Raw genomic sequence first — 27,100 nt, forward strand, 5'->3', positions numbered from 1 at the left:
ACCATTTATCAAATACTTATTTTGCAAATATTTTCTCCTGATCAGTAGCTTGTCTTTTATTTTTCTTAATATATTTTAAAGAGCATAAGTTTTTTATTTGGATATACTTCAGTTTATCACGTTTTTCTTTTATGGTTTCTGCTTTTTGTTTTCTAAGAAATCTTTTCTAAACCAAGGTAACAAAGATTTCTCCTATGTTTTCTTCTAGAATTTTATACTTTTAGCTCTTAGTTTTAGGAATATGATCCACTTCAAGTTAATTTTTGTATATAGTTTAAGATAAGGGTTGAATTTATTTTTTTCCCATATGGATGTCCAATTGTACTAGTATCATTTGCTGGGATGACTGTCCTTTCTCCATTGAATTACCTTGACACTTTTATCAAAGATCAATTGACCACATATGCGTGAGTCCTATTTCTGGATTCTCTTGTTTGTTCCATTGGTCTATATATTATTCCTTAGGAAATACCATATGGTCTTGCTCTCTTCCATTTAAACATTATGTATTTTGTTTGCTGTCTTTTTCTAAAACCTTCTTGAGCCTTTCACATTCTCCTTCTCCATTACATCTTTGAGGAATTAGTTTATATACATATACTATCCTCTATGTAAATAAGACTTTTTTTCATTTATCTTACAGATAATTCTTTCAAAACAAGATTTAATACTTAGCAATTGGATAAGCAAATTTGTTTATCAAATTGTTTTCTGATTATAAAAGTCATACATCTTAAAAACTTTAGTCACTTCCTATACGTAGTCCCTAAGAATCCAGGGTACCCACAGCCACTTCTATTCTGAGATCCGAAAGCTCTGTTTCAAGTCCCTGACTTAGGAGAATCCACCTGAAGCATCCCAATAAGCAAAGGTGACAGTGGGAGGAGCAGAGAGAAAAGTGAGCTTCCATCTGTGGTCTCCACTCTCTGGAAACTCAGGATCGTGGGTAATAGCGACCTTACGAGCTCCCAGAAGGATCAATCCTTCGTCCACACAGTCTACTGTCTCCTAGTCCTGGTCATCATTCGTCTGCTCCCTTTACTGGTGGGTAAGATTGGAAGTTCACAATTTGTACAGCTCCACTGCCTCCATGAGGCTAGTCTTCAAAGTCTAGGGATGTTTCCACTCATTACTAGGCAAGCCTTTAGGTCTAAGAAGTTTTCAAGAAGAATGTCTATTACTTTAGGGTTTCTTCAGAAAGAAGTCCTTGCTTGCTTTTATTTATGCTACTCTGTGAAAGAGTGTGGGAAATGAAGGGCACAGAAAAAATGAATACAGACATTCAAGGTCCCAGAGGAGTAAGGCAGTATTGTTCGTGGCTGGATCAGAGATCAGTGGGTGAGGCATGCTACTGTAATTTGGTGCTTTAAAAAGCATTGCAATTTAATACCTTCCATGCATTCTCTACAGCACTAACCTTACTTGAAACATTAGTAAAAAAACAAGAAAAAGTTACAGGATGAGAAAGAATAGCAACACTGAATTTGCATTTCTTCACCACCACAGTAAAATACTAATCAAGACACATGAAAAAAGGGACACAAAGTTTCAACAACACAGAAAATTAGGCTCACACTCAACATTCTGCCTGCCACCAGGCAAAGCTCAGGTGAAGCCCTAAGGAAAAGCCACTTGGGGGAACAATGTGATGCGGACAGCCCTCCACCCACTCTAGAACATAGCACAAGCCACCCCAGGGAGGGATGCCACCTGCACCGCCCCTACCCCACCCAGTGCACACACTGAAGGGAAGCTGCTTTCCAGAGTGCATGGAGTTTGTCCTGAGATTACAATCCAGGCAGTGAAATTAGACGGGGGACAGAAGTGGAGGGGTGTCCCTTTATATCAAGGGAAGTGAATTCAGAAGGCGAAAGTCCTACAAGAAACATGAGAGTGACAAAGGAAGAACCACAGCACACTTCAGATTAACCAGGAATAAACACCACGCCTCCCAGAACCATGACCAATAACAGACCCAGGAGAAACCAACTGAGGCTCATGGGTCCACACTAAATGAAAGATTTAAGAATGCCAGGAAGTTGGATGGAAACATATACAACATTCCTCCAATTTCATACAAGAGGATGATTCTAACAGCATTTAGGAAAACAGGAACAGAACAAGGAGAATCTATACACAGTGAGTTTAATGGCAAAGATTTATAAACTTCTCTGTGTTCTGGTTTGATTAAACAGAAGAGAAAAAAGCTGATAAAATACTTCTTGGCATAAAATACAGAAACCAAAGCACTCTAAAAACAATTTCAGAAAGCACCTGTTCTCTATGATAAATAAAATTCAGAAAAACATGGATGCTGTGAAACAAGACAGCAAAGTAAGAAAAACAGACTGAAATAATAAAGTGATAGCTGAAATGCAGAAATGAAAACAACTAAATAAGTAAAGATGGCAAAGACACTGAAAATTCAATTACAAAATTAAAATTTGCATTATTAGCAGCAGCAGCAAAAAAAAAAAAAAACCAACCCAAAAGAAATTTAAACGAGGGGCTGACCCTATGGCCAACTGGTTCAAGTTCTGGGCACTCCCAGGCACGGATCTACCCCACTCATCAGCCATGCTGTGGAGGCGTCCCACATACAAAACAGAGGAAGAGAGGCATAGATGTTAACTCAGGGCTAATCTTCCTCAAGCAAAAAAAGAAGAATGTCAACGGATGTCAGCTCAGGGTGAATCTTCCCCAGGAAAAAAAAAAGAAAGAAAGAAAGAAAGAAATTCAAACGAATGACATGGATATGGGATATGACAAGTTTGAGAATTTTTGCTAGAATGCAAAGAATCAGAAGAAAAACAAATATTAAAAAGGTGAAAAAGGAATCCTTTCTTAAGGATTAAGAATTGCAGAATAACAAAAGAATTTATTTTCCTTTAGAAAAATATGTGTAAAAACTCCTTGATTGGACCCCAATATGTATAAAAGAATGACTATATGGTGATATTTAAAAGCAGTGGAGGGGCCGGCCCCGTGGCTTAGCAGTTAAGTGCACGCACTCCGCTACTGGCGGCCCGGGTTCGGATCCCGGGCGCACACCAACGCACCGCTTCTCCGGCCATGCTGAGGCCGCATCCCACATACAGCAACTAGAAGGATGTGCAACTATGACGTACAACTATCTACTGGGGCTTTGGGGGGGGAAAAAAAAAAGGAGGAGGATTGGCAATAGATGTTAGCTCAGAGCCGGTCTTCCTCAGCAAAAAGAGGAGGATTAGCATAGATGTTAGCTCAGGGCTGATCTTCCTCACAAAAAAATAAAAAATAAATAAATAAATAAAAGCAGTGGAAAGGCATAAAATGTCTCATTATATAGTTATTGGTCAATCAGATAACTATCTGAGGAAAAGGAGAGTTAGTTTCCATTTTTCATGAATGTATTCCAGATGGATTTTAAGGAAAACAAAGTTTTTGTAATCCTGGAATGGGAAAGGTCTTTTAAGGCATAACCCAACTCAGAAAAAGATGGATTTCACAAAAGATTGGAGTTCATAAAAATTTAAAATATTCATAAAGCAAAACAAAAACAAAAGCATCATCAAGTTCAAGATAAATGATAATCTAGAAGAAAATATTTGTAACATAGCCTCCATATCTAAAAAGGTCGTACAATCAAAAGATGAACACACCAACAGAAAAATAGGCTAAGAGCACAAACAGGCAGGTCACAAAACAAGAAATATAACAAGAAACAGAGCAAAATGTCCAATCTCACCTGGAATTACAGAAATGCAAAGTTAAATAAAAAGGAGATACATTTTTTAAAAGTTTTAATTTATATGCAAAAGATACAGAGTATGGCAAGGATGTGAGGTAGATGACACTCTCCTCAGACTTTGCTGATAGCAAATTTGGGGATATCAATTAAGGGCCCTGAAAATATGTGTATACCTTGACCCAGCAATTCAACATCTAAGGAAATAATGAAATATGCATACAAAAATTAAAAATAACAGCTAACATTTATTGACTAATGTGGAGGCTCTGGACTCACCAATCCACATGCGTCTTTTCATTTAATCCTCACGTTATTATAGAGACAGGGCTATTATTACAGATGATGAGATAGAAGCCTAGGTGGGGTTAATTAATTTGTGTAAAATCTAATAGATAAGCAGTGGAACTGCAACTTGTCTAACTCCAAAATGCATGCTCTTAACCTCTGCTATCCTGCCCCTGCAGGGATGTTCACCTGAGTGCTTTCTAGAATGATGAAGAATTGCAGCCAGTCTACGCATCTGAGAACAGAGGACTAACTAAAAAGGTATGTCACATCTACACAATACAGGGCCAAAAAATCACACTCTAGAAGAACTTGAGTAACAGGAAATAGATACTCTCCACTGTTACATGAAAAAAGCCTGTTATGAAGCAGTATATATGCACAGCGTGATTCCAATTTTGTAAACATTTTTTATTATGTTATATTACAGAATATTATATTTAAAAGGTGACAGTGCTAGGTAAATGGTAAAGGTTCTCTCTGGTCTGCAAGACTTTTCTTCTTTCCACTTTTTGTATTTCTCGAAATTTGCTACTATAACTACTCATAACTTTTAAATAGAAAAAAATTATGTAAATATATACAGGACGAGAGACAGACATGTAATGTACAAATATATAGCTGATTTATATTAAAAAATGTTGAGCTAAAATTTGGAAAGATTTATCTTCACTTAACATTCAGGGGGAGAAAAAAAACAAACAGTACCCACATGGAAGACACTATTTCTAGGAATCTGCAAGTGTTCCCGAGTCCTTTCACTCTTCAGAGACTAATGACCCCTGTTGCTAGCAGGAAGGGATCAAGGGTAGCTCCTGGTATGGTGTGAGCCTGAGGCCACACCATTTTGCTATGAAAAATTCTAGCAAGCTTTCTTTAGGAATCTTAGTCAGTAAAAGGAAGATGATCTCAAAGTGCTGGCTCTTATATTCCTCTTTCCACCTAAGCCCCCCAATGTATTAAGAGTTTACACAAAGTGAACTCCAAGTGATCAAAGGAAGTCTCTGTGGTTTTACATAACTCTAACCCATATTTTCAATCATAAAAACGCACTATTTCACTTTTGAGAGACTGACAAACAATCCAAATCTTACCCAGTGCCTGGCACATAAGAGGGCATCCAATGAATGTAGAATAAAGGAATCATGAATGAATGGTTCACCCTTGGCCCAGCCATCACAGGGAGAGGTTTTCCAGCATAGGAGCCATATTTATTTTACAAATCCTGGCTAGTACCAGTACTAAGAACTGATGAAGATGAGAGCATGTTCACAGAAGGGAAGGAAGACAGAGTTCTGCCTTCAGGTCTGGAGTCTCCGTGGTCTAATGGGTGATTCCTCAATTCTAAGATCCAAATTGTTTAACTTAACAGGTAGTGAGAACCCCAGGTACCATGCTCCGCTTTTGATCGGATCTCGTACTGTGGTCAGCTCTCGGCTGTGGCTGAGCCTCAGTTTGGAATCAGTCTATCTGTAATGTCCTCCTGGCAGAGGCAGCTGGCCTTGTGACTTTCAGCTGCTAGTTATTAGTTTTTCATGACACTTCTCAGATGTTCATGATTATTTTGTCCTTCCCTAGGAAAACTGAGGAAGAGAACAGGACAAATATCTTGTTCTAGGGCCACTAAGAGAAGTGATAAAAACAAGATCTTTTCAAGCCACTCTTTGCTTAGCACAACTGAGCTAAGGTGGTTCTTTTTTGGATTAGCAAACCTGTCTAAAATGTCATTTTTTTTCATTAGTGTCACCTTACATAATAAATCTGTCATCTTTGAAATCTCTCCGCCCCTTCTACTGCCCTGTATCCAGTTAGTTACAAAGTCCCGTTGATTCTCTCTCGCCAGTCATTTTGAGCCTGTCCTTTTTTTCCGACTCAGAGCAGCTATTTGGTTTAGCCCTTGACTGATACGGCATGCTCTGCTTAATCTATCGCAACTGTCTTCATCTTCCATGTCTTTCCATGATCAAATACATGCTCCACGTTACTGCCAGCATTATCTTCCTAAAACTAGCATCTGATCTAGTTACACCTGTGTTGGACATATTTTTTTTTTTTAATCACCCAGCAGCCATTATTTCAGGAAAGCACTCCTCCATCATTCTGTTAATAATCCTGCTCAGTCCACAGGGTTTTATGGACTGAGTCCCCTCCCCACCTTACCCCTCCACCACTCTCATAGAGGTGGCGTAGGATCACCAGAGACAGGCACAGGATCCAGGCCATCGGATTCATCTGCTATAGGTCATGTGATTGGCCTGAGATTGTGAAATGAATCATGTGAATGGTCCATACTGACCAATCAAAGACCACCCTGGGACTTTCTGCCAAACCGTCAAGCAAGACACTCTTCTCAGTGATGCAAGCTCTGAATGCTGAGGCTGAACTATTTGGGACATTCCCATGGCTTGGAATACAGCCGATACCAAGGCAAGCACAGGTCATAGATAATGAGAAGCTAGAGGAAAGGAGTGGGAAAGGCTCCAACAAATGTAAAGATGTCACTGAACCCACCAGATCCTGCCATACTTCTCTCATCTTGGACTTACCAGTTATGTGAGCAAATAAATGCCTTTTACTTTTCCTTTTACTATTCTGCATTGTCTTCTAGACATTTTGTGTGCAAAAGAGTCCTAACACACACTACTCCACTACTTAGAAACTTTTAATAGCATCTTACTTCCTACAGAGAAAAAACCTCAAACTCCTTAGCACAATATGCAATTTCCTCAACAAAAGGGGCCATCTCAGCTTTAAATCTCCTATCCCAGCCTCAAGTACTTTCAAATATTAAAATAATAATAATAAAATCAATACTCTCTGCTATAGCCACCAAAGACTTTGATTTCTTCCCCCCATGCCATTGCTTATAACATTTCCTGAATCTGAAGTATTCTTCTGTTCTCTCCTTCACTACTCAATCTTCCAGATCCAGCTCATACTGATCCAGGCACCAGTATCATATTTTACATTATAGCTTTCATATGCATGCATATCTCCCTCCTACTCAGAGATTTTGCAGACAAGAAATGACTCTTTCTAAAGTTTCATCTCTAGCACCTCACAACCTGTTTCAGAAAGCAGATACTCCACAAATGTTTGCAGCTCTGATCAGAAATGAAAGGTTGAGGATTGATACCTGTTAGACTCTTAATTCTTCCTTACATTACAATTTTTCAAAAATTAACCACATCACCACACAACTGAGTAATTGTGCTCATGGGTATTTACCCCACAGAAACAAATTAACGTTCATACAAAAACCTGTACTCGAACGTTTATAGCAGTTTTATTTGTAATTTCCCCATCTGGAAACAACCCAGATGTCCTTCATCAAGTGAATGATTAAGCAAACTATGGTATATCTATACAATGGAATACTACTCAACAATAAAAAAGAACAAACTATTGATACAACAACCCATGTAAATCTCAAGGGAATTATGTTGACTGAAAAAAAGCCAGTCCCAAAATGTTATGTATTATATGATTGCATTTATATAATAATCTTGAAATGACAAAATTACAGAAATGGAGAACAGATTAGTGGTGGCCAGGGGCTAAAGATGGGGGTGAGGTGAGAGGAGAGGCAGATGGGTATAGTCATAAATGGACACCACATGGGATCCTTGTGGTGATGGAACTGTTCTGCACCTTGACTGTATCAATATCCTGGTTGTGAAAATGCACTATAGTCCAGCAGGATGTTACTACTGGAGGAAAGTGGGTAAAGGTACATGGGATCTCCCTATATTATTTCTCATAACTGCATGTGAATCTACAATTATCTTAAAATAAAAAGTTTAATTTTTTAAAAAACTAACCACATCCCAAACCTGAATCAAAAAACCAATTCTCAATACAAGAGTACCTCACAAATAATCATAGTTTCAAATAAAAAATCTCACTGTGACTAGCAATACAAAGAGTTTTGCCTACAGGAGGCGAGTAGCTCTCTCAAAAAGAGGTAGAGAAGAGAGTTGTTCTGGTCAACATGAGAGAGGCAATTTCTTTACATATGAAAACTATCTTCAGAAACTGGGATGGCAAAAGAAATGACAAATGTTAACAAGAGAAGTGTCCCTGTCCAGAACACTGAGCGGGGACCCCAAGCGATAGTCTACCTCTACAAGTGCATGACTGGGCTTCCATGGGGATGAATGACAGCTACTGATCTGTGAAATCTGATCTGTTTGCCATTTAGATCCATGTGACTCACTGAGGCTGGCTGCGTTCGTTTCTAAAAATACAGGAAATCTGCAGCCTAGGCAAATTTGGCTCATTGGCTCAGGGGTTTTTGATTCAAATACTGCACATTAAGAGGTAGTGGTTTTGTATTTCTATCAGCCAGCTGCGAAAGAGGTTCTGCTGCTTAAAATGACTGAGACTAGGTTGAACTCCAGAAGCAAAGAGAATCAGAAGAATTATCCGCCTGTATACATTTTATCTGGGAGTCACATGACACCTTCTCAGTAACAGGGAACATGAGATGTGCGGTCCTCGGCAAGCTAGAAGGATGCCCTTCCTTGGGCACTGGTGTGCCCCACCAAATGCCTGTCAAAGACGACCGAGGGAGTCATGAGCTACTAAAGACAGAGCAGGGTACGGTGGTCACATGAGCGACCGAGCGTCACTTGGACTGGCAGTGGCTGAGCCCACAGAGAGGGTGTGGTACATTGGACCTGCCATTTTTTCATTTTGTCCAGTCCCACTCAGGACCTCTTCCAGTAATGCCCACAGCCATGACAACTGGTGAGTGAGGCAGCTGACTTCTGGGAGTTACATCTTGGGCACTCTGATTCTTCCCCAAGAAGCTGTCCATATTTACAGATCTGGTGACTTTTCAGAGGTAGCTCCTGCCCGGGACCTGCTTGGCAAAGCCACTGCTGCACTCACCCATCAGGACACTCAGCAGCTTCTGCACTCTGGAATTGACCCCCACGATTCGGTAGAGTCCTTGCTCATTGATCCCTGAGGAGAGAAACAGTGATGATTTAATTAGAGGCACGTCAGAACACAAGTCAAACCTACCCAGCCAAATGTACTTTTTTCATTTTCTCAGTCCTTCTAAAAGCCACTCTAATTAAAGTCCCCTGTCACTCAGCTCTGCTCTTAGCGAAGGAGTGGGATTTGGGACAGCTGTCTAGGATTTCATGGATGTGCTGCACACTTCAGCCCTCATGTTAGTTCAGTCATTAGAGGGGAAAGAAACCTTCCTCTTCGCTTGCCAAAGGCAGCATCTGAAGAGTTTGGAAAGATGGAAAATATATACTTTTAAATATGTCATATTTAGCCAGCTTTTTAATTTAAAAAGCCAAAACTGACATGATAAAAATTTCATACTACAGAAAAGGGTAAATACTTTACAGTCTATTTTCACATACAGAAGAAAAATATCGAGGTATAGGGACATGTTTAATTTTGGAGAATGTTAGCCAAGACTGAGAAATTAGAAAATCTACTTATTTGTAATGTAAATATTCTTTATAAAAAAAAGGAGGACCACCTTCATTCAACCCAAGGAAATGTGCAACTGGACTAGAGAGGTATACCTTCAAACACCCAAAGAACCAAAAACTAACCCACCTCAGTATGTTGTTCATTTAAATGCAAGGATTAGATCACCACCGTACCATTTACCAAAGGGGACAATGTAGATCAAGTGATATGAAATGACTTCTCTCCTGTTAGCCCTACATCCACCATAACTGATACCTCTCAACTAACTGGTCTCTTGCTTCCTATTTTATTCTCTTGATGTCCCTCTCCAACCAGTAGCCAAAGTGAACTTCTTAAAGTGTAAATCGGTTCCAATCATCTCTTTTCTTAAACGTCTTCTCCCAATGGCTTGCCTTGTATTTAGACCACAATCAAAACTTACGTGGCCCACAAGGGCCTACACGCTTGAGCACAGGCCCCCTTCTGACTGCATCATCAACCACCTTCATTCTGCTCCAGCCACGCTAGCCTTCCTGTTACTCCAACACATCAAGCTCATGCCTCCAAATCACAGCCTTTGCACAGCTGTTTTCTCCACCTGCAACACTCTTCTCCCAGATCTTTTCATCATGTAGGTCTCAATTTAAATGCAACTTCTTCAATCTAAGGCATCCCAAGACCAACACTATTGGCCAGTCCCTTACCCTGTTTTCTTTTCTTTATAGCAGTTAACAATATCTGAAATTATCTTTCTTATTTGTTTTTCTCCCCACAACCACAATATAAACTCTAAGTACAGTGATTCTGTCTTCTTCACCATTATATCCCCCAGCACCTAGATCAGTATATGATACACGATAGAATGAATAAAATTCTACCCATCAGTTATACTCTATCAAGGCCAAAACAATTACACTTTTGGGCCAAAACAAAATTTCCTGGAAGAAATCTGGGAAAAGGCTGATTCTGGAGCATCTTCAACAAGATACATAGAAGTAGAACTACGAATAAAAGGAAGTAGTCTAGAATGATAGGATTTTATAGCTAAAAATGACCTGTAAAAGCACATACATCACCCTGCATGGTTCAGGGGCTAGAAGCCCCTGGTCAAAAACTAAAGGATGGGCCCCAGGTTACTCAGTGACGGAACCATTATTTAGTAACGTGGTGGCCTGAAGGGCTTGTCCTTTCTGAAGTGTCTCCACTTCTTTTGTCCTTGTGCTTTCCTGGAACTTGACACAATCCTGGCTCCCACTGGACGATGATTAACAAACCCCAGAGAGTATGGGAAGTCTGTTCACCTCTGGTCACCACAAATATGTGTGTACACATATGCATTGCAGCAGGGAAATATCCACTTCCCTCAAGTATTTATGCTAAAACTGCACTTAACTCACACTGTCCTATTTCATCCTTGTGCTAAATGAAAACCTTCTTAGAAGTTGAAACGTATTTTCATTCCCATTTTAGAGGAGGAGGGGCACAAAGAGGCAGAGGCTAAGAGACCAAACCAGCTGGTGACCCTCTTCTTCCTCCACCACTGGTTGTGGATACTTTCTGATTTTACATCAGAAAAAGTTGTCTTCCTCAGCTGCTGGTTTGCATTTATCACACAGACTTGTGCAAGGTTTTACATGATTAGGTTTCCCTCTTGGCTTTGGCCAGAGGGGAAAAACAGGTGGCCCACCTCAGGCAAGTATAAGAACTTCATCGTGGAGGGGAGAGGATTTTTGTCCTGAACTCACTTTCAGCTCCATTTTCATGCCTCCACCTTTGTTAACCCAGTACCTCTTACTTCTCATTCTTTTCTTTTAAAATGAAAAGCAAATCAAAATGCCTGTTGAAAAACTACCTTAATAATACATACTTAAAAAGTTAGAAACTGTAGTTATGGAAAATATACAAATCAAAGGAAGACAGTAAAAAACAGCAGATAGAGCCACTGACAGCACTGCAACCCGTGCAGATATGGCTCTCCCCTCTCCCTGCCAGGCCCAGAATGGGTTCATACTGGGCAAGCTGTTTTATAATCTGCATTTTTCACTTAATATATATCATGAAAATCTTGGATGTCAATAAACGCATTTCCACTGCATTTTTAGTGATTCATAGTTTTTTACCGCATGGACGTACTACTGTTAATTTAACCAATTTTTGATACATTTGGCCAGTTGCCGATTTTTCACCTTAACAACACCTTTATGTAAACATCCTTATGGTTCACCCTGGCCCATGTCCTGATTTCCTCAAGATCAATTCCCAGAAATCTCACCTACTTCTACTTTATATTCTCTGGCTATATTTTACATGTCTTTGCAAGCTGCCTTAACTCTTTATTGAAGGAAGGTGTAGCAGAAATAAGCGAACATTTAAAAAATGTTAGCACACGTTAAAATAACTCCCTTGGAGAGAATACTTTTTCACTGGATACATAGGAGGCTCATTCAGTTAAGTTTTTTTTTCCTCCTCCTCTACTCAATGCTTCATAACCTTTATAAAGATTCTTTTATTTCTCAATTGGTAAGAGTTATTGATTCTGCTTTAAAAGACAGAACTTCTTTCAAACAAATAAAAAGGGCTGGTAGGTCGAGAGGCTGTAGAATAAATAAGATTCAAATCAAAACCCGTGGTCATCTCTGAGGAGGGGATGGAGATCACGGGGATGAACCAGCTTCCCTGATCTCAAAGCCCTGGCCTACAGACCCAGGAAAAGTCTACGTGTCACCAGCAGGGCCTGACCTCAGCACCACTGCAGAAAACCAGGGGCCTGACCCCTTCTCCCTACCTGGATGGTCGCCAGGGACTAGCTCTCCCCAGAGCAGGGTTCTTAAGCTGGGGTCTGCAGACCCTGAGAGGACCACTAGAGAATTCAGGGTGTCTATGAACTTAGATAAGAAAAAAATTACATCTTTATTTTCACTAACCTATGACTGAGAATTAAGTATTTCCTTCTATTATGATATAAGCAACAAATCACAGTAGTATTAGCAGTACCTGCAACTTGGTCAGAAATCACAGATATTTCTGTAATGCGTTACAATTATTACACACATCTTGAAATATCACTATTTCCAAATTACGCTAGTTATCAGACCCACTGCTATAATTTGTTATTTAAAGTGGTAACAAAGAAAGATATATATTATTATATCACAACTATGTTTTTTAAATATTTTAACTGAATTTCAGTAACTGGATTCCTTATAATTCTATGTTATTTGATATGTATGCATTTAAAACATTCTTCTGATCAGCCAAAGAGGTTGATGACAGCAAATCGGTTGAGAGCCCCTGCTTCAGAGCAATACGACTAGTGGAAACACTCCAACAGTGGCACTGGGGGAGTTAATGAGTCACTTGAAGTCGGGAAACAGCAGGTAGCAGGTCTGAGCCACACCAGATGCATGACCTTCGGTGAGAACAATGCCATCTGTTGAACTACTTTACCTCTGGTTTCCACAGCGTGGATGCATTTCCTGATTATGCTGAAGCCAATACTGTCCAACTGTGCAGCTGAAAGAGGAAGAGAAGGGCAGTCAAGGTGCTGGGCACATAGTGCAACCTCTGGACACGGTCTGACCAACTGAGGATGAATCAGTCCCATGGTATGGCCACATATCCCTCTAATTTTCCCACTAAAGGTACAGGACTAATTTAAAAAATTAGCTGGCATTCATTGAGAGCTTCCTATATGCCAGGTACAGTTCTAAGTGCTTTGTATATATTATCTTATTTAATTCTCATAGTGACTCAGCAAAGTTATCCTCTACTTATGGCTGACGAAACTGTAGCATATAGTTAGGAGCACTTTACTGAAGGAAGAACTAGGCATCCTTTAAATTGTTTTGTTATTGTAAGGAGCTGTAGGACCTACTGCTTGCTGGTCTCCTTGAAAAGCATAATGAAGTGCTCAATACATGTTGGGTAAGAGCTTTACACAGATTATCTCATTTAATCCTAGCAAGTTCTCTGGGCTGATGTTATCATTAGCCCCATATTACGGGATTTGGCGAAGCTAAATATCTTGACCAAAGTTGCAGAGCTAGTATGAGGGAGACTCACTCCAGAGCCCATACTACCAAACTGCCTTCAATGTGACTCCAAGTTAAAGAGAGAAGTAAATCCTGCTCAGGTGACTGGAAAAATGGAAAAAGGAAAAGCGACCCAGAGGAAAATTAAAACAGCCAAGAAGAGAGAAGCTACCTGAGGAAGAAGCACTAAGGCAGTAGAGCCATTCTCTATGTGGTAAATCAGCAGGTGGTGACAGAGTTTTCCATCTGCTCCAAAACCCACTAACGTCACTCAGAAAATAAATGATCAACAGGAGCAACTTTTTCCACAGCACAGAACCAATTTCCAACCTGGCAACAAGGCTGGAAACCCACCAAAATTTATCCCCACACTTTGGTTACCCTGAGAAGATGTGTGTGGTAATCTTTAAGAATGGGTTCATCTTTGACCTCCTTAGGACATCAGGACAAGACATTCTACAAACTAATGTTCAGAGTGGAGACAGGAACGGTAGAAAGTAGGAGGGTGAGTATTTCTAAATGATTTGTCATCATCCCAAGGCAAGAAATAAACTTATAAAATATGAGAACTGAGCAGAACTTGAACTCATCTTGGATCTAATCCAAATGGAATCTTTCTCCAATTCTTAATGTAAGTGTGTGAACTGAGATCCAATGAAGATAAAAATCCTTAAAAAAAAAAAAAAAAAAAATCACTGAGAATTCCCCAAATCAAACTAAAAAGGAATGCTAATTTTCCCAAACTTCTTTTCCCAAAGAGAAACAGCTCTTGTTCTTACATGCATACTTATCACTTAGTGGTACTTATTATAAACACACTTGGCCTCCAGGATAGCAGGTAGAGTACAGTGATGCGCTGGATAACGACAGACTGCATATACAACAGTGGTCCCATAAGATTAGTACCACGTAGCCTAGGTGTGTAGTAGGCTATACCATCCAAGTTTGTTTAAGTGTGCTCTATGATGTTTGCACAAGAAAAAATCACCTAACGAAGCATTTCTCAGAACGTATAGCTGTCGTTAAGTGATGCATGACTGTACCAGAAAAGGAGGAAAACAATGTTTTTCTCCCTGGAGACCACCTGCTACACCAACCATTGCTCTTATTGCTTTAGAGCTGTAAGACGCCTACTAACTCAATCTCTTGCTTTTTCTAGGGCGAGTCAGATGGAAATCATTCTTCCAAATGAAACTCAACTTATGCCATAGACATTTTCCAAATTTAATAAGAAACTATAATACACAGGCCACATACCTGTTGGAATCTAGGGGAAGATTTTTTTTAATAACAGCTTTATTGAGATATAATTCACATAAAGTTCACCCATTTAAAGCTTACATTAATTTCTAGTATATTTACAAAGTTATTAATCAATCACCACTGCCTAATTCCATAACATTTTCATTACCTCCCACAAAAACCTCATACACACTAGCAGTCACTCCCTATTTCCCCCCTTCCCTCAGCCCCTAGAAACCACTAATCTACTTTCTACCTCTACAGATTTACATTTCATATAAATGGAATCACACAATATGTGGTCTTTTGGTCTAGCTTCTTTCACTTAGTATAATGTTTTCAAGATTCATCTATGTTGTAGCATCAATACGTCACTCCTTTTTGTGAGTAAATAATATTCCATTGTTTGGATATACCACATTTCTTTTATCCATTTATCAGTTGTTGTTTCCACTTTTTGGCTATTATGAATAATGCTGCTAAGAACATCTGTGTACAAGTCTTTGTGTGGACATATATTTTCATTTCTCTTCAGTATATGCCTAGGAGTGAAATTGCTGGGTAATATGGTAACTCAATGCTTAACTTTTTGAGGAACTGTCAAACTACTTTCTAAAGTGCTGCACCATTTTACATTCCTACCAGCAATGTATGAAAATTCCAATTTCTCCATATCCTTGCCAACATTGTCTTTTTTGTTATAGCCATTTTAGTGGGTGTGAAGTGGTATCTCACTGTGCTCTTGATTTGCATTTCCTAGTGACTAATGATGTTGGGCATCTTTTCATGTGCAGGGGAGGATTTTCATTCCTTTATACAGTAGTCAGAATACAGCCTACTGGAAAGTATTTGTCAGAGGAGAAATTATTTTTTGTACTTAAGGAGGTTTCCAAAATATTTATAGCTATGATTCAGTAGTCAGTTGAGCCTTTTAGTTCTTCTTTTGAGAGGTGCTTAAGAGGATCCTTTCATAGGGATGATAGTCAAAGAAGTTTGGAAGAGAAAGAACTGCCATTTTGCACAGTGCTCTGGGGAGTTGCTGAGACTGATTTCGAGCTTGGATGTTTTAAGAGTAGGTTTGTGAACACGGTCTTGTTCTAGGCATTAGTGAACTTCTGTCCTGGACAAAGACTATTTTGCTTCCTTACCCCATGAACATTGATAAAAGTTTTGAAAAATCAGCCCTTGAACCTTTTTTGGTGGAACTGTGGGAAGCCAGATCCTTTTCTAGGTAAGTAATATCTAATGGAAAAGAATAAAATGGAACCTCCCAAGTATATCCAGAAAAAATTAAATCCCACTAACCTACATTAACTACCATGACTTCTTTTGGAAAATGGCAAAGTAAACCCCCCTGCCCCACACCAAATTCTCTGTGTTAATGTTCCTCCTTTGGTTTTCCCAACATTAGAAATTCTCTGATTTCTTTTAAACCAGTGAACCCCTTCTCTTGAAATAAATCTTACACAGATGTTACACATAAAGACCTTACACATTACACATAAAACACAGTATTTATTAGTATATATTAGTTGGCTAAGTTCAAATGTATATAACATTTACATATTGCAAAGTCAGACACTAAGAGTTCAAGGCAACTCTCTGTTAGCCTCTAACATATTCAAGTTGCTTCACTGACGATAATTATTAGTTTTATAAACAGATAAAACTGTGTTAAGAAATCAAATTCATATCAAACAACAGTTCCCAACAAGAAACTCATGAAATACAGTTTGAATATCATTGCTCTAAATCTCTAAACTGGAACTGGTGTAAGTTATTACACTGCCCGCTGCCCCAGCACTTCCCTATATCTGTCTCTGTCTCTCTCCATCTCTGTCTCTGTTATACACACACATACATACAGATCTGACTTCTACTCACATCAACTTGAGTTTCCTGCCACGTCATGATTAGGTTACTAATGATTAACAACTGCTTTATTATTTAACATGTACCAAGTATCCTAATGTGATAGGGACTACTGTGCATACATAACCAGATCGTTAGTCCTGATCTCTGCCCAGCAGAGACATAATCTAAGTTAATTGAGATCTACTCTGAGAAAAGCAAGTTCCCACTAAAAGGTTTAGAATACCAGCACCATGGAGCAGAGTTTGCTAATGACAGAAAAAGTCTGAGCGGCCCGCCAGATGGAAACGGCTGTCCTTAATCCCCTCAAGCAGGTGATTCAGCTCTTTCACTGAGCCAAGGCTCAGAAAAGGTCAGAGATTTGCAATTTCTGTATCCTTATAATCTCTACAAATAATCTCTCATTAAATATCTACTAGGCTTGCATTATTCCCTTAATTTGACTTGCGACGAGTTGTTGCAGGACTGGGGGCTCCTAGACCCAACATCTACCGTCTTGCAGCTAAGGCTTGGACTGGCCTATCTTCCTCCCTCAGCCTCAAGGTTGAGGTTTATGCACAGGGCAGCCCAAACAGTTGTTATATAAGGAAGGTTCGTAAAGCTCGCACCAAACACCCAGGTTGAACCGCCAAGTTAGTAATGTGTCATCCTCTTAACTTTCATTTCAACTTTTGTAGCCTTGTTTCTTTGTCTCCTTTTAGAGAAAGGAAAGGGTCAGGGTCACACAAACCCATTTTCTCAAAGTTCTATGGAGAACACGAGAACACTGGAGAGGTGGGTTGACTCTCAGTCAACCTGGAGAGTCTCAGGGCAAACCCAGAAGTGGGAGGAGGATGCCGTGCAGATCGTTGGGGTTTGCACTATCACGCCTAGAATATGAACTCTGAGAGGAGGGAGGCAGGTTAAATCCAAAAACGGACTGTCTTACGGCAAAGGGCTTAAAAGAACAACACGCTATAAGGTTCAATCAAATTATTTTCTTGTCTAAAAGAAGGAGACTAGTGGGCCAGGTAGACAGATATGGATTTTAGCATAACCGTCACTGCCATGCTCTGTAGCTTCTGGTGCCTCACAGTACCCCACCTGAGATGCTTTCTCTGGCTCTTTCCGCCTTTAAAAAACAAAAAAAGAGGTGTATAGGTGGTGGCAGGGGGTGAGAACTACAATAAAACCATGAGCATAACCCTTTGCACTCCCCCTCTTTCCTACCCACCATATCCAAATTATTACCAAGTCCCTCAACTTTATTTCTGCATGTCTCTCAATTTTGTCTAGTTCTCTCCATCTTCACCACCACCATCCTGGTCCTGGCCTCCATCATCTGTTACCAGGACTGCAGCAGCGACCTCCTAACTGGTCTCCTCACACCTCCTCTGGCTCCCTCCCATCTGTCCTCCACATTGGAGACCCCGTGATCTTAACAAAATCAGACTGTGTCACCTCCTTGTTTAAAATCTCTCAATGGCACCCCACTGTTCTCAGGAAGATAACCCAAATCCTTACCATGGCCCACAAACTCTGTATGGTCTGGCCCAGCCTGCCTCTCCAGCCTCGTCTCATGCCACTCCTCTGGATCACAGCATCCCAATTCAGAGAGTCCAACTCACCCACTTTCTTTTCAGCTTTTGCACACGCTGTGGATTTTACCTGGAAGTCCCTTGGACCAAGTAACTCCAAATTCTCAGGTCTCCCCTCAAGTGTCAATTCCACAAAAAAGCCTCCCTGACCTCTCCACCTAGGTTAATACCCCACTACCCACTTGGATATAGCACCATCAATCTCTTCTTCAGAATATGGGGCCCAATTGCAAGTTTACACTTATTTGTATGATCCTGCCAGAAATGTCTGTCTACCAAACTAGATACGTATTCACGAAGGCAATGGTCCATGTATATCTTTACTTATTTATTTTATTCAGTACTTTAGCTCTTCCACTGTCTACTATAGTGTTGGACATTAAGTGGAAGCATGCAACTTTTCATTTTGTGTCATTTTTTCATTTTGGATGCATGGATAGGCAGATTGGTGAGTGAATGGTGGGGAGAGTTGCTAAGGGACAGTGTGAGTAATATAAACTATATGAGAGGAAATGAATTATTTAAGCTTTGGTCCTCAGATTTTCCATCTTTTGTGAGGATATAAAGGCTAAATAAAGATATAAATGTGCTGATCTAACCACTTCCTTCCTTCCTGTATCAATACAAAGAGGATAACAGTATAGACCCAAGAATGAGTCCAAGAAAAAGGAAAAACAAAAGCTGTGCAAGCTAAGACATGAAACAGAGGAGAAAAAACCAAGTTTATGTTTTCCTGGACACTTCTAGAAATCCTTTACTTGTCCATCAAGGCATTATCATCACCGAGCTGTATGTGGCCTGAACCTGGGGATGGTGGGGGTGGTTCTTCCATGTCATACTAACTGGGCCATCTAAATGGTCAGACAGGCCTGAGGTCAAGGAAGGCTCTAGAAAACAAGAGCTTTCTCCCATAGAGCTGTGGGCTACCCAACAGACCTCACTTTTCAGGTCCAAGAGCCCCTTTTCTGAAAATCACTGACCTGCTCTTGCCCTACTCCAATGCTTAGCACTCAGAACACCAAGAAATTAGGCAAGCAGTGGCCCAATCACCAATTTTGAATAGAAGGTACCTTTCCATACCATAGGTTGACTGATGAACATATAGTCTGAGAAAACGATGCTCTGGGACACACCCCAAAGTTACCCCATACATGCATCCCAGGAATTCTAACAGACCCCAGGAGACAAATTCTTTTCCAAAGAAGAGGAGCTGATCTACCGAATTAGTCTCAACATGCATTAGAATGGATTACCACTTTTCTAAGGCTGGTATTCAATAGGTTTTTCCTGGTCTGAACATTTTTCCCCAGGAAACTTATTCAACTTTCCTTTGATCCAAAACAACCTTTCAAGTTTTTTATAGGAGAAATGGAATTTGCTGGAAGTGCTGGATGTCTGCATAAAAACGAGAGAACTGAGAGGTAAAGGGAGTTACTGCCCCATTTTTAATGTGGATGGATATAGGAGATTGTCTGGAGTTATTATGAGCAGGCCACTATTTTACGGACAGCTCCAGGGGCATGTTCTCACCACAGAAATTGACTCAATTTCCCAACATGACTTGCTCTTTAAAAGTCCGGTCTGCCTCGCTCATTCTGAATTTAATCAATTTCAGTACCATTAAAAGCCATGAAGAAAAACACCCACATTGAATTGAATACAAAATCCATCTGGAGAATGGATTTCCAATTGGCTCACACACTCATGCCCTTTCTCCTAATCATGTGAAGTCCCAGAGCTGCCAGGTCTTCCTGGCTGTGGCCCTTGGGAAACATGTCCACTGCACTATACGCCAGCTCTCAGAAGCTTCCAGTGAGGCCTGGGAAAGTTAACCAATCGGTTCTTAATTATCCAGGTGTGAATTCTCTACTTTAGGGATTACCCACAGGCAATTTTTAATCCCAGATCAGCTCCCCAAGACCCTGTGCCCCATCCCACTCCAATGCCTAGTCTGCCTATACTCTGCTGCCCAGCTGCCATGTATTCAGGGAACGTAAAGTAACTTGAATATTAACTGAAGTCACACAGACAGAAGTGGTATGTACTGGAAAGAGAACAATGAGAGTTAAAGCCAGACAGACCTGGATTAGAATCCTGTCTCTGCCACTTCTACTTGATATGATCTTAGGCGACGTGCTTCACCTCTCTGACACTCACCTTCCTTACCTGTATAGTGGGGATAACTCACCTTGGTGTTTCGAAGGTCAAAAAAATGTACAGTAACTGTGACCTGGTATTTCAATAAATGGTCATTACTAGTACTACCAATATCAAGATGTTACTACACCCTAATATCTGAATTGACCATTCTAGTCGATGAAATACTTTTCATACCCAAGTTCATGTTATCCTTACAATAATCCCTTGAGGTAAATATTGTTAATATTCTAATAACTTCTTGTATTTCCACACTAATGAGTATAATAAAGGATAATACATTACTGTTTAGAGAATAAATTAATAAATTGTAGCTTATTCAATTTTCCAATATATCTGTTAAGTTTGTATGATGAGAAAAGCCAGGCTTATAATGTTAAGTGGTTAAAAACGATGATAGCAGTAGCTAACACTTACGGAGCAGACTGCACTGCTCTGGGCTAAACACTTAAAAGTATCATATCATCATCATCATCATCATCCCTATTTTGAAGGCAGGAAACCTCAGCTCAGACAAGGTTAAGAAAGTTCTGTAACATTATGGTGTTAATGAGTGGTGGGCCAGGAGTCTACCTCAGTCTGACTCCAGAGCTCATGCACTTTTACTCTCTGCTGTCCGATAAGTTCACACGATTAGTCAGAAAGGGATGGGGCGGGGGGGCATGTTTTCTGGATTCTGCCCTCTTCCAGTAGCAGTTCTCAAATCCGTGGACAAGAGAAGCAGGAGCGTGCTTGTTGCAATGTAGATTCTGGGCGCCCTCCCAAAGGCTATGCTTCAGTAGGTGTGGGAATCACACTTGGGATAACACTGTACTATATGCCAAGCAATTCAAACTACTCTCACTGAAGACAAACAAAAATGATTGTTGAGTATTAATCAGTTGCCAATTATCTATACCACATTCCCCACCTGATAATGATTCACCAATGCTATATATCTCAATACGTAATGTTGGCTTATGCCACTCGTGGTATATGAAATGATTCCAAGTGGTTCACAAATAAATGTTTGTACTAGTTGTACACTTATTTTAATGAATATTAGAAATTTACTGGTTTACACATAGCATGATATATTTCTTTTTTAAAATAAATTTAGAGTGAAAAGATTTAAAGAAAAATAGTAAGTAAATAATAATACAGGTGGTATATGTATATGTAAAAAAAAAATCATGAAGGTAGTAGCCAACACATCTGGGAGCTACTGTCCTAACTTGTCCCAGACCAGGCACTACATTCAACCTGGCTGAAAGGACAAGATGGGAGGGTACCATATTCTATCAGCAAGATGTCCTATTTCAATACAGTCACCCTTGATTCCTTGCTTTGTCTCACACCCCAAGTCCAATCCATTGGTCAGTCCTATCAGTAATAACTTAAAAACACATCTAGAATCCAACTACTTCTCACCATCTTCATTGCTAACACCTTGATCCAAGCCACCAGTATCTTTTGCCTGGACTGCTGCAGTAGCCTCCCAACTGTTTCCACTTTTGCCTCCTACGGTTTATTCTCCACCAGCAGCCAGAGTCATCTTTTAAAAATATACACTGGCTCATGTCACTCGCCTATCACAACTCTCTAGGGACTTCTTGTGACACTTAGAACATAATCTCACCTCCTGACCATGGCCTCACATGGTCTAGTCCCAGCAGCCTACCTGACCACATTCTCCCTCTGGCCTCCTCCAATCCAGTCACAATGGTCCTTCCTGATATTCCTTGAACATAGTTAGTTTCTTCCCTCTACCTCAGGGGCCTTGGAACATGCTGGTTCCTCTGCCAGCAACGTTCATCTGCCAGCTCCTCACGTGCCTCACTCCCTCTATTTGTTCAGGCTTCTCCTCAAATGTCACCTCTTCAGAGAGGCCTTCTCTGCTCCAGGTATCTAAAAGAGCTACCCTTCCTTGATATTCTCTATTCCTTTGGTCTTATTTTTTCATAGTCCTTCTCTCCACCTCAAAGTATGCCTTTGTTTACTTCCTGTTTATTTTCAGTTTCTCTCAATAGTACAACTCCATGGGAGCAGGGACTCTCTCTGCCCTGTTCATTACTGTGGCTTCAATAAATATTTCCCGAATGAAGCAACAAATACGATCTGCATTTTCACCAGCTGAGACACCAGAAACCAATAGGTAAAGAAGGTCCCATACTCCAGGAGCCTTGAATGGTGAGCAGCTGGCTGAACACATTGGTACCTTCTAGAGTTCAAGAGTCCTGTGGTGGGAAGCACAAGACAGATATGATCGACAGGGATCTCATCATCCCCTGACCTCTAAGCATGAATACTGCCAATCAGAATTTTCTTCCCTAGCCTACCAGATACACAAGCATCTCTCGTCTTTTTCATGGCTTCTGGGGACACACAGAGAGAAAAAAAATAAGCCAAGAGGGACACAGAGTAAAGAAAGTAAAATAGGTAGCAGGAAAAGAAATGAAATCCTGCCTGGCCTGGAATAAACCTACCAGCTCTCAGCCTGAGTCAAAGGAGGCTGTAAGATAGCTCTAAAGAGTGTACCAGTTCTCAGCAAGACACAGGCAGCCAAAGTGGCAGCTCCTGGTTCTTGCACAGTAAAAGCTGAGGGCTACAGATCAGCTTGTGGGGGACTGAGTGTTTCCTTGTGGGTTTTTACATCTGCAGTCTCCCAGTCCACCTTAAAATTCCAAATCAAGACAGCAGGGAAAGAGCAATGCCTAATGTGCACCACGGTAGTAACAACCAGCGTCACCAGGACCATTTGTCTCCTGCACGGAGATCAGGACATCCGAGAATGAATTACAGTCCAGCGGCCTCAATTCCTTTATGCCTTGAGGCCTGGGTGGTTGTGCACTGATTTCTTAACCAAAAGAGACTAGCTTTCTGAAGGTAGAAGTGTTTTGAGCAGAGAACCAATCGCCTCTGCCCACCTAGATCCTTTTCCTGCCTTTACCTACCTGTCCTCTCACCTTGATCAGCCCTAGGAACAATTTATATATTTTTTGGTCACAACAAACTCTGAGGCAGCAAAGGGCAGGGAAAGAGATGACATTCAGAATCAGAGGCCTAAGATTTGTGCCTAGAGTCACCATGAACAGGCTGTGTGAGATAGGCATACTTCGCCTCTCTAACCTTTCTCCTCATCTATAAGATCAAGCGCCGTGAAAAGCAAATACAGCAATGTCTGTGAAGGCACTCTGAGAAACTCTAAAAAGACTGTCCAATGTCATGTTTTTATATACCCTCTGGTTTTGGATAGCAGTGATGTTATTGATAGTAACAACAGTAGAGGGCAACATTTAATGATTGCTGAGAATATCAGGCACCAATGAATTAAGGATTTCCGTCCTACTCCCATTTAATCCTCCCAACAAATCAATGATGTCAGTAGCTATCCCCATCTTACAGATAAAAAACTGAGGCCTGGGGAAATTAGTTTCCCAGTAAGTCATGAGGTTGGAATTCCAACCCATGTGTATAATAATACTCCAGAGCCCACACTCCCAACCACTACTCAACACTACCCCTACTGTGGGCAATAGTACTCGGTAGCCTCTGCTAAATCTTACCTACTCCATGTGAGTCACACACTCTGAACACTCTGATTGGAGTGGGAAGTAATGACCTTGAGAGACCACAAGTTTGTACTCAGAATGAAACTTGGGTTTTCTCATCTGTAAATGGGGTCAATAATACTATCTACTTCATAGGGTTCTTATAAGGATCAAACAACATAATGTGTATCAAACAATGAGCATTGCCCAGTAATAGGTATGTGCTCAATAAACTTTAATTGAGAACCTGCACTTGGTGGCAGTGGGAAAAATCTTTCAGTCTCCGCCTCAATGATGCTTCGCACCGGCCTTTAGGACTTAAGGATTCAGCCAGGGACCTGCTCACTGTTGCTTAGCTGAATCCCACAATGGAATGCCAAGGGGTGGCTCACACCTGCCCAGGCCATGGCCTGCTGTGGGTACAGAGCCCACACCGCTGAGGGAAAAGGGGATATCAGGCCACAGCAGAGTCACACACTGGCTGCATCTGTCAGTCTAAAGTTGGCTGAGAGAGAGGATGGATTTGTTAAGTGTCATTTAGGACAAGCAGAAAGGTTTCTGACTGTCCAAGCGAATCCAAGGAGCACCATTGCCAGTCACGTCCTTGGGGGATGGGGTCTCACTAAACAAAATGGCTGGGAACCCATGTAATAAAAGCTCTGAGAAATCAAGTTATTCCTCCTTCCTCTCTCACTAGCCCCTAGCCCCTCAGCCAGGGCTATTCTCGAGCTGCAGTGTTACTGCTCAACTAAATATAATTTGAGCTCAACACAGGCCGCAGCAACTGTGTGGTGCACACAGGTCATAATGGAAAGCAAGGTGCAGAAAGTTAGCACTTAGGTGAGCTAGAATTACACCATTTCGCCTGACTGCGGCTCAGGAGATGAATGGTGGCCACAGAAACCTGCCATGGCACAGGAGGGAGAGGAAAGGAGAAAGAAAAAGGGCGGGGATTTGGGGGCAGCTGGAAGGGACTGTAGGGAAGGGAGAGGGTGAGTGCCTGTGTTTTATCAGCCCCGACCTGGACGGAAAGCTGGAGGGGAAGGTGTACTCAGCTGACTGCCTCGTGGGCCAGCACAGGGGAGGCCAGGCCACCATGCCCATTAATGCTGTCCATCCTTCTCAGGTTTAAAAGGGGAAATGTTCTATTTATAAGCCACCGACCAGTGAAAAACTGGCAGCCACTGGATGGCTCTGATCCCACAGGGATCCTAGTTACCAGTCGCTGCCTTCTCTTGCCTCTCAACCGTGGATGTTCTAATAGCAAAAGGCCGAAGGTGACTGAGAGCAAAAGGAAAAAGAAAATCCTCTTTTCTGCCCTCTGCTGCTTTCAGGAAACTGTTGGACTTTTAGCAATGGCTGAAGGCTTTAGAACCTTGAAAACCCATGCGATCCCATCAAGCCTTTTCCTGCTATCTTCAAGACTAAATCCCCCTTTCTGTTTTACAGATCAAGGGAAGCCGAGGCACAGAGATGAAGGGAACGTTTCAGAGGCAGGGCAACAGGCACAGAGCAAAGGTGACGATGCCCTCCCCACCTCCTCTCCTGGTCCTCAATCTTGTCCTCATGAAACAAGAAAAGCCAGATCAACATCATCAGGGAATTTTATCTGAATGATGGCCTAAAGAATGAAGTGTATGTAACAGGAACATATAAAGCAGCTCTGGTCGTGTTGCCAAATGCCTGAGGAAGGGTAGTGGCCATGTGACAGCTCTGCACCTGGGAAGCTCGAGAGTCACTGAAACATGTGACTCTGTCTCTCACCGTCATGCTCGGTGTGTGAGAAGTCATCAGTGGTTCTAATGAGGAGGCTCACTAAGAAGGAATATGGAACAGTCCCTCAATAGCAAAGAGCCAGGTGTGTTAGGTGTTGGAGGCTGGTAATGAAACTCCTTCCAGCCCCAATGGATTGGCTACATAATGACAGGATGGCAGAACAGAGCAAAGAATAGTGGAGGGAAAATGACCTTGGCAATCAGGCAGACTCTGGTTTGAACATCAGCTCCACTACTTCTCAACTAGGGTATCTTGACTTCTTTAAGCATGTTTCCTCATGTGTAAACTTCGCTGTTGTGAACAGCATTTCTGTAAACAGCAACCATTCATGTACCACTTTCATGCTCCATGCCACAACCTCATGCAATCTTAAATAGACTAATTTTTAAAAACTTATCCTTGTATTAAGCTAAGGATTAACAAACTTATAGTCTGTGGGCCAAATTCACCATTGCCTGTTTTGTAAATAAAGTTTTATTAGTAAACACCCACCCTCATTCGTCTCCATATTGTCTATGGCTGCTTTCACCCTATAATAGCAGAGTTAACTATTACCACAAAACCAAAAATATTTACTATCTGGCCCTTAACTGAAAAAGCTGACCCCCGTGCTAAGCATAACGTTTAGAAAACCAAGGGGTTTTTGTGTACTTGTGTTTTTCCCTCAATACACATTAAAATAAACATGTAAATCTAAATGGTAATTTAAAATGTTTGTCTGGTACAATCTAAAATGATCTTGGGTACCATCAGTAGCATGCATACCCCACTTTGAGAAATGCAGTCATGAGGATTAAATGAACTAACACTCACAAGGTGCCAAGCCTAAAAACAGCAGGAGTGTCGGCTGCCGCCCTTTGTTCTCCTCCCTGCTCCCCTCAGGAGCAGTTCTGCCAATCCAGTGAGCTTTTCCCTTCTCATATGAGAGAGTAATTGGCATGACTAGATAATGAGAAGGATAATAACCAACAGTAATTAGGCACTTATTAGCTAATATGCCGTATATTGTGCTGAACTTTCATCCTCACAGCAACTTTATGAGGTAGGTTTTGTTTCTTATCCCCATTTTACAGAAAAGGAAATGGAAGCTTAGAGAGGTCCAGCACCAATCCACGGTTCCACAGCCAGTGTGCTAGCATGCTAATCTACACCATTCACACAGCACCCTCCACAGAAACAGCTCTCCCCAACCTACATGGAAATTATCTAAGATATGCACAGAGATCGATGTACAAGGATGTTCAGGCTGATGTTATCCATAATAGCAAAACCCTGGAAAGGACATTCAAGTCAATGATAGGAAATAGTTTAATAAATTAGGATATAATCCTATGACAGAATATTAAACAACCATTACAAATGATATTTATAAATAATTTTCATGATGTGGGAAAATGCTTGTAGATTTTTAAAAGGAGAATGCACACAAGTATATTCAGTATAATGCCAATTAAGTCAAAACAC

General features: G+C 40.9%; 1 protein-coding gene across 6 annotated transcripts in view; it reads right to left on the reverse strand.

The window, feature by feature from the left end:
• Nucleotides 1-27,100, reverse strand: part of ARHGAP26 (Rho GTPase activating protein 26) — a 413,779-nt gene that overhangs the window by 161,739 nt on the left and 224,940 nt on the right. For 5 of the 6 annotated variants that reach the window (XM_004420043.3, XM_014794952.2, XM_004420044.3 and 2 more), the window contains exons 13-14: nucleotides 12,899-12,964; nucleotides 8,909-8,983 (exon numbers count right to left, since the gene is read on the reverse strand). In XM_004420043.3, coding sequence (XP_004420100.2) covers nucleotides 8,909-8,983; nucleotides 12,899-12,964 — 141 coding nt within the window. The remainder of the gene's footprint in view (nucleotides 1-8,908; nucleotides 8,984-12,898; nucleotides 12,965-27,100) is intronic. The other variant, XM_087429620.1, reaches the window with a different exon arrangement.

The sequence above is a fragment of the Ceratotherium simum genome, chromosome 4 (genome assembly GCF_057802395.1).
Source record: "Ceratotherium simum simum isolate JZ-2026a chromosome 4, ASM5780239v1, whole genome shotgun sequence".
Classification (NCBI taxonomy): domain Eukaryota; kingdom Metazoa; phylum Chordata; class Mammalia; order Perissodactyla; family Rhinocerotidae; genus Ceratotherium; species Ceratotherium simum.